We start from the raw sequence: 10,000 nt of genomic DNA on the forward strand, positions 1-10,000 counted from the left end.
TTACGGAAATAATTTGATGAAATATAAACCCCATAAAACAACGTGGAAAGATTCTACGTGTAATTGACGTACTCAAGTACAGTTCTAATTTATAACTTAACTGTTAACTTATAAGTAACTTTAAATCTTAATAAATAAATCAAAATGTTTTAGTTCTTAAAATGTAAAATAACATATATATATACATATATATATATATATATATATATATATATATATATATATATATATATATATATATTTGACAAACTATCAAACATTATTTATACATGTACGATAATATTTTTATTTATTTATTTATTTATTTCTGGATTTTCCACCTGTGGAACATGTTTTGTTAAAATTCTCATTAGATTTTAGTAAATTATTTATAGGCATAATAAAAAATAATGTGTAACAGAATGAGAAAATTGTGGACCAGTCTACGCCTGACGCTTTGAGATCCATTGTTCTACTCAGATATTTGTCACATCAGTAGCTTAAACAGGATCTATGTCTCAGTAAGGTATCTTTACATTTCCTGAATGATTAAACATTGTTGTGTTCATAGTTGAACTTGACAGCGGTGAGCTGGTTTTTAGTGTAAAACGATGCAGACGGTGGTGATGGATGGAAATGTGAAATTCTTCATGACTTTGTGAGATGAGTTTTGTCCTTGTCGGCCGTAGCAGTATTTCTCCAAGCGCTTGTCACGGCTAAATTTCCAGCTGAGGAGAGGAACGCCGGATAGTCAGGTGTCCTTATTCATTTGCCAAACTCATTTCATTTTCAGTGGTTGATTATAGGTGTGTGTGAGGGTGTGTGTGTGTGTGTGTGTGTGTGTGTGTGTGTGTGTGTGTGTGACCTCCTTTAGCACCGAGCGTTCATTTTTTTCATCCATAAATTACCCATCAGCCCCAGCATCCTCCGCTCTCCTCTAGTGCACACGGAACCCGGCGCTCATTACAGATAAATCCGGGTCAAGAGGTGAAATTAAAGGAGCGGTTCAGACACATTTCCCTCAAAAGATGCTGTTAGTGTTCAGAGTTAATGAACCTCTCACAGACTAATCACCTACACGTCTGTGCTGTAGTCCACATTACTGCATGATCAATATATGTTAACTACGACATGATATAATTACCACATGATAACCACATTATAACCAGATTACTTTATGATGACTACATTACCACATGACGACATAACTACATTACCATATGATAACTACAATACCACCTTATAACCACAGTATAGCTACATTGCTGCATGAATACTACATTACCACAATAACTACACTACCACATGATAACCGTATTACCACATGATAACTACTTTATACCCATATTATCACATGACCACATAACTACGTTACCACATAACCACATTCTAACCTCATGATTACTACAATATCACATGATAACCACACGATAACTACATTACCACATGACGAGATAACTACATTATAACCACATTACCACATGATAACTACATTATAACCACATTACCACATGATAACTACATTATAACCACATTACCACATGATAACTACATTATAACCACATTACCACATGATAACTACATTATAATCATAAAGCCACATAACTACATTATAACCACATTACCACATGATAACTACATTATAACCACATTACCACATGATAACTACATTATAATCATAAAGCCACATAACTACATTATAACCACATTACCACATGATAACTACATTATAACACCATTACCACATGATAACTACATTATAACCACATTACCACATGATAACTACATTATAACCACATTACTACATGATAACTACATTATAACCACATTACCACATGATAACTACATTATAACCACATTACCACATGATAACTACATTATAACCACATTACCACATGACAACTACATTATAATCATAAAGCCACATAACTACATTATAACCACATTACCACATGATAACTACATTATAACCACATTACCACATGATAACTACATTATAATCATAAAGCCACATAACTACATTATAACCACATTACCACATGATAACTACATTATAACCACATTACCACATGATAACTACATTATAATCATAAAGCCACATAACTACATTATAACCACATTACCACATGATAACTACATTATAACCACATTACCACATGATAACTACATTATAATCATAAAGCCACATAACTACATTATAACCACATTACCACATGATAACTACATTATAACCACATTACCACATGATAACTACATTATAACCACATTACCACATGATAACTACATTATAATCATAAAGCCACATAACTACATTATAACCACATTACCACATGATAACTACATTATAACCACATTACCACATGATAACTACATTATAACCACATTACCACATTATAACCACATTACCACATGATAACTACATTATAATCATAAAGCCACATAACTACATTATAACCACATTACCACATGATAACTACATTATAACCACATTACCACATGATAACTACATTATAACACCATTACCACATGATAACTACATTATAACACCATTACCACATGATAACTACATTATAATCATAAAGCCATATAACTACATTATAACCACATTACCACATGACAACTACATTATAACCACATTACCACATGATAACTACATTATAACACCATTACCACATGATAACTAAGTTATGACCACATTTGTTTACTCAAGCCTACCCTGACTAGACTTTCTATTATACTAATTCCCAGTCCTAATAATCTTTTCTCTCCCTCTCTCCTTCTGCCGAGCCACACACGATTTTATGGAGATATTAGAGATCCTGATCTTTTCTGATCTCCGGCTGGAGCTCAAATCTTCTCCAATTCCAGACTGCTGGGACTACGGCTGCTCCTAACGCCATACAGACTTCATATAAATCCATAATGAACTTTTTCACACTATCTGTTGTTACCCAGATGAGGACGGGTTCCCTTCTGAGTCGGGTTCCTCTCAAGGTTTCTTCCTCTTAAAACATCTTAGGGAGTTTTTCCTCACCACCGTCGCCACTCAGTGTCTTGCTCAGTTGGGATAAATTCACTCCTTTAATATCTGTACACCGTGTTGATATTTCTGTAAAGCTGCTTTGAGACAATGTCTATTGTAAAAAGCGCTATACAAATACAATTGAATTGATTTGAATTACCATGATAACTACATTATAACCACATTACCACATGATAACTAAGTTATAACACATTACCACATGATAACTACATTGTAACAACATTACCACATGATAACTACATTATATCACCATTACCACATGATAACTACATTATAACCACATTACCACTTGATAATTACATTATAACCACATTACCACATGACAACTACATTATAACCACATTACCACATGACAACTACATTATAACCACATTACCACTTGATAATTACATTATAACAACATTACCACATGATAACTACATTATAACCACATTACCACATGATAACTACATTATAACCACATTACCACTTGATAACTACATTATAACCACATTACCACTTGATAATTACATTATAACCACATTACCACATGATAACTACATTATAACCACTACCACATGATAACTATATTATAACCTTATTATGACATGATAACTACATTATAACCACATTACCACATGATAACTACATTATAACCACATTACCACTTGATAATTACATTATAGCACCATTACCACATGATAACTACATTATAACCACTACCACATGATAACTATATTATAACCTTATTATGACATGATAACTACATTATAACCACATTACCACATGATAACTATATTATAACACCATTACCTCATGATAACTACATTATAACCACATTACCACATGATAACTACATTATAACCACATTACCACATGACAACTACATTATAACCACATTACCACTTGATAATTACATTATAGCACCATTACCACATGATAACTACATTATAACCACATTACCACATGATAACTATATTATAACCTTATTATGACATGATAACTACATTATAACCACATTACCACATGATAACTATATTATAACACCATTACCTCATGATAACTACATTATAACCACATTACCACATGATAACTACATTATAACCACATTACCACATGACAACTACATTATAACCACATTACCACTTGATAATTACATTATAACAACATTACCACATGATAACTACATTATAACCACATTACCACATGATAACTACATTATAACCACATTACCACTTGATAATTACATTATAGCACCATTACCACATGATAACTACATTATAACCACATTACCACATGATAACTATATTATAACCTTATTATGACATGATAACTACATTATAACCACATTACCACATGATAACTATATTATAACACCATTACCTCATGATAACTACATTATAACCACATTACCACATGATAACTACATTATAACCACATTACCACATGACAACTACATTATAACCACATTACCACATGATAACTACATTATAACCACATTACCACTTGATAATTACATTATAACAACATTACCACATGATAACTACATTATAACCACATTACCACATGATAACTACATTATAACCACATTACCTCTTGATAATTACATTATAGCACCATTACCACATGATAACTATATTATAACCTTATTATGACATGATAACTACATTATAACCACATTACCACATGATAACTACATTATAACCACATTACCACATGATACCTACATTATAACCACATTACCACATGACAACTACATTATGATAACCACATGATAACTACATTACATTACATAAATCACATTACCACATGATAACTGCAAATACATGATTGTATTACTGTTGCTAGCCGAAGTGTAAATCCTACAGCCCATTATGTGATCTGTACACACCACTATTGTTTAAAGTTTTTAAGTTTGATTTATGTTACGTGCTCGGCTGCGTACTAGCTTCGCTCTCAGATTAGATTAGTATAGCGAATGAACTGTACTAGCTACATACACTCACCAGAGGCGCACAAATTATCTTTGTTTCCAAGCTTTATTTTGCTTCCCTACATCTCTGTACACATTTAACGAGAGTCATATATGACAGGAGAAGATGAAACCACGCTTATAAGTTTTTCTTCTTTCATGTTTGCACGAAGTAGTGCAGGTGGGAACTATAGTTGTGAGCGGAGAACTGAAGAAACGTTGAACCGCACATGTCGTAGGATCGGACCGAGGAATCTTGGATTTATTGCTTCTTTAGAGCATCGTAACTAATTTGCATGGAGTTGATAAAAGAAACTCGAACATCAACGGTCCAATGCAGATGATGAGATGATTCATCCGTATACGCGGCACTCAGAAACCCAGCCAGTGATTGGTTCTCATCCATAAATCAGCTAAGGATGCTGGGTAATCTCAGGGCTGAAGGGGATCACATTCCTTTCTCCTTCTCTGCTCCTGAGAGGACGTTAATGCTCCGAGATATTCCAAGATCCATTTTCTCATCTTATTTCTTTTTTAATGGAGGATTATGGAAGCGTGTTGGTGTAGTATATGTGTTCATCAGCTGTAAGATTAGCCAGAATCCCCCGCTGATTTATATAAATGAGAACCAATCACCAGCTATAACGAGCAGCCAGAGGGTGTGTGTGTGTGTGTGTGTGTGTGTGTGTGTGTGTGTGTGTGTGTGAGTGATTGAATGCAGTGGTAGTGGATACTGCAGAGGGAATGATAGACATGCCTGTTGAGAGTTATATAAGATTTAAGATCTTTATATAAGATTTGAATCAGTATTGTTTTGCGGTACGTAACAAAAGGCGTGTAAGTCGGCCGTTTCCTGTCCCAGCGTGAGAACGTGTCTGTACCATGTTAAACTTAAACGATTATATGCATAACCTTGTGTTCACACTAGGAACAGTAAAGCGACAGGCAGTCCTTCCTTTTCCACCCACGTGCGTGACACTGAGACACGATTTCAGCCACGTCTCAATCGACATTTTCTCAATTCTATGCAAATTAGTTACGCTGCTGTAAAGAAGCTACAAATTCAATTCAATTCAGTTTTATTTCTACAGCGCTTTTAACACTGGACGTTGTCTCAAAGCAGTTTACAGAAACATATAAACACAGGATGGAGATTTTAAGTGTGTGAGTTTATCCCTATTGAGCGAGACGGTGGTGACGGTGGTGAGGAAAAACTCCCTGAGATGATCTGAGGAAGAAACCTTGAGAGGAAGCGGACTCAGAAGGAACCCGTCCTCATCTGGGGAACGACGGATAGCGTGAGAGTAAAGGGAAGTTCATTATGGTTTTATATGAAGTCTGTTTGTTGAACTAGTCCACTGTTCACTAAAGGAGACCTGAGTGCAGAACTGCATGCGGTAAATGCATTTCATGGTACTTCAAGCGGCACCGTCCTCAGCATCTCCAGGCCGTAGCCTCCAGTAGATGAGAGCTCCATCCAGAGGTAGAACATCAGGATGGATCAGACAGGTCCGGAGAGCAGAAAGGGTCAGGATCACTGGCATCTCCATAATATCATGTGTGGCTGGACAGAAGGAGAGAGGGAGAGGGAGGTAAAGAGAGGGAGAGATGATTAGGTATGCTTACTATCTATCTTACTATGATGGAGAAGACTGTGTACTTTGTGTAAAAGAAAGTCTAAAATCCGAGCGATGGTCTCGAATGGTTCCTCAGACCAGTCCTGTGGCATGTGTGGTCCAGTGTTTCTTCCGTTCCCCTCTCACGACTTTAGTTCCTTTCTGCGATTAGTAACGTGGAGAACTTAAATGCAGTTTAAATGAACGTGAGGGACACGGAGGCTTAGTGCTGAACACGTTTGTCTCGCACCTCCGGAGTTAGGGGTTTGAAACCCGCCTCCGCCATGTGTGCACCATGTTCTCTCCGTGCTGTGGGGGTTTCCTCCGGGTACTCCGGTTTCCTCCCCCAGTCCAAACACATGCGTTGTAGACTGATTGGCGTGTCTAAATCGTCCATAGTGTGTGTGATTGTGCCCTGCGATGGGCTGGAACCCCTTCCAGGGTGTTCCCTGCGTTGTGCTCCTCGGATAGGCTCCAGGCTCCCCGCGACTCCGTGTAGGATAAGCAGTACAGAAAATAGAAGGATAAGTAGATGGAGGGATGAAAATGGTGTATAAATCGCGTTGGATAATCGGCCATAGGCTGGTTTTTATTTAGACTGTTCCTGGTTCTCATCAGAACTAAACAAAACAAAAAAAAAAGCAATTTCCAAGTAGGAAACCACTTGGGTTACCGTGCAGTGCAGATTAAATTTATAAACTTTATATAATTTATAAATATTATGAGTGACAGCATCAATATTTTACCTCAAAAAGAAACAAACAAAAGTGCGTGTTCACTCTTCTTTAAATAGTTCCTGTGAGTAAGACATGAATTTATTCATAACCTTTCATTGGAGGGTTGTACATCTTTGGGTTTTTTGTTCTTCAGTGAATACGGTGCTGTGAAATAGTATTTGCCCCATCCTGATTTCCTCTGTTTCTGTGTACATCTCATACTAAATAGTTTTAGATCTTCAAATGAAATCTAATACAATACAGCGACTGTCTGAGTAAACACACAATACACTTTTTAAATGATAATGTTATTTATTGAAGAAAAAAGTTCTCCAATACCAACTGGGCCTGTGTGAAAATGTATTTGCCCCCTGTAGTTAGTAATTCCCCAAACCTATGAAACTGCATTGATAATGGGGTTCACATGGGTTTGTTTATTTATTTATGCTTCAATAAATAAAATAATAAATAAAGACTATATTGTGTGTTTACTCGGGTTGGCTTTGTTTTATGTTGTATTTCATTTGAAGATCTAAAACTATTTAGAATAAGATAGTAAATCAGAAGCAGGGGAAATGAAACACTTTCACAGCACTGTATGTGTAAGCTGCTGAGACAAACGTAGATTTTCTTTCAGAAACAAAAGTCATGCGAAGAAAAAGCAAAGTGTAAGTATAGAGAGTGCTGTAGAACCTGTAGAGGAGACTGGAGGAGGGTGCGGATGTGTCCTGTGTGTTTATAGCAGCTTTACTTCTCTCTGCCCTGATGCTTTACAGTGTCTCATGTGTTTGCGGCTTTTACAGTGTTAGCGTGCCTTCAGCTGCCTCTGCGTCTTCAGCTCTAAAACGCAGGGCCTGTCTGAGGCTCATCGTAAATGCACGCAGGAATGTAACGCTCTTTCATGTGTGTTTATTCACGGCGGAAACTGGATTGCTTTGTCTTTCCCGTTCCGAAGTATTGTCCTTCTCCTCTGTCTGTTGCTCAGGGTTCTTTCCAGCGTGTCACTGGAGGATCTGATGAAGATCCATCGCTCGCTCCCTAGAGTTTATCTCCTCACGCCTCGTCTCCGTCTCCTACCTGACTTCTTTTTTTTTTCTTTTTTTCTGTTTGTCAGATTCCTCTCCAACATGTCGTTCGAGGGCCTGACAGGTCATGTCACTGTGCATCCCTCCATCTCTATCGTTTCCACCACACACGGGTTCCACGTTTGGAGCCTTCAGAGGGACGCTCTAGGTCAGCCAAGCTGGGCCACGGTGGCTGAATGGCATTCTGGACACTTGGAGATGGATAAGAAGAGTATTTGGCCGGATTTAATGAAACATGAGCTGGATCAGGAGACGACCGTCAAGCCCGGCAGACGCTGGCATCACGGATTTCCTGTTTCTGGGCACAGACTCCGTGTTGTGACTTTAGTGGAGCATCCGTTTGTTTTTACCCGCAAGGCTGATGAAGATGGCCGATGCCCAGCTGGACAGCTTTGTCTGGACCCTCGAACCAACAACTCAGACATCCTGAACCGTCTTTTCACAGATCTGGAGCAGAAAAACAGCAGCTCGTTACCAGGTGACATGATCAAATGCTGCTACGGATACTGCGTCGACCTGCTGGAGAAGCTCGCTGAGGATATGGGGTTTGATTTTGAACTCTACATCGTAGGCGACGGAAAGTACGGAGCGTGGAAAAACGGGCAGTGGACGGGACTGGTGGGAGACTTGCTGAGCGGCGCAGCCGACATGGCCGTCACGAGCTTCAGCATCAATTCAGCGCGGAGCAAAGTGATGGACTTCACCAGCCCGTTCTTCTCCACCAGCTTGGCCATCCTGGTGCGCAGTAAGGACACGGCCGCGCCCATCGGAGCCTTCATGTGGCCGTTACACTGGTCCATGTGGGTCGGGATCTTCATCACGCTCCACATCACCGCACTTTTCCTCACGCTCTACGAGTGGAAGAGTCCGTTTGGAATGACGCCGCATGGACGAAACCGGGTCCGAGTCTTTTCCTATTCTTCTGCGCTCAACCTGTGTTACGCCGTGCTGTTCGGACGAACTGTCGCGAGCAAGACGCCAAAATGCTGGACCGGACGATTCCTCATGAACCTCTGGGCCATTTTCTGCCTGCTGGTGCTCTCCAGCTACACCGCGAACCTAGCCGCTGTGATGGTGGGCGAGAAAATATTCGAGGAGGTTTCGGGAATTCACGACGCCAAGGTGAGACGCTAAACTCGCTAATCTATCGGATTTATCGTTCTCTCAGGCAGAGAAGCTGTAAAATGTTAACACTGCGCAGTGCTGCGGTCGAGGAGACTGGGGAAGCTGACAGGGTGAGATAAATATTGTGATGTCATAACACACATTTTCAGTGCTTTAAGTGCTTTTACAGTAAATAAATGATTTTATGAATGAAAAGGAAAAGTGTAAAGGAAAACATATGACAGAAATAAAGAAGTTAAAGAAAATGTAAATAAAGAATGAAAAGAAAAATGAAGGCTCGGAGAACAGAGGAAGTAAATGAAAATAAATAGGAAGGAAAGGTATGAACAATAAAGAGGAAATAAAGGTAAAGGAGTAAAATAAACGATGGTGGATAAAATTAGGAAAGCGATGCATAAAGATGCATCTACAGAACAACAAGAAAAAAGGGGGAAACAAGAAGAAAGAACAAACCCAAAGCAAATAAAGAAAGGACACATAAGAAA

General features: G+C 38.4%; 1 protein-coding gene across 1 annotated transcript in view; it reads left to right on the forward strand.

The window, feature by feature from the left end:
• The window catches only part of grin3ba (glutamate receptor, ionotropic, N-methyl-D-aspartate 3Ba), an 86,793-nt gene that overhangs the window by 53,054 nt on the left and 23,739 nt on the right, over positions 1 to 10,000 (forward strand). Inside the window, exon 3 of the mRNA XM_053687481.1 lies at positions 8,420 to 9,512. Within this exon, the coding sequence (XP_053543456.1) occupies positions 8,420 to 9,512 (1,093 nt within the window). The remainder of the gene's footprint in view (positions 1 to 8,419; positions 9,513 to 10,000) is intronic.

The sequence above is a fragment of the Ictalurus punctatus genome, chromosome 17 (assembly GCF_001660625.3).
Source record: "Ictalurus punctatus breed USDA103 chromosome 17, Coco_2.0, whole genome shotgun sequence".
Lineage (NCBI taxonomy): Eukaryota > Metazoa > Chordata > Actinopteri > Siluriformes > Ictaluridae > Ictalurus > Ictalurus punctatus.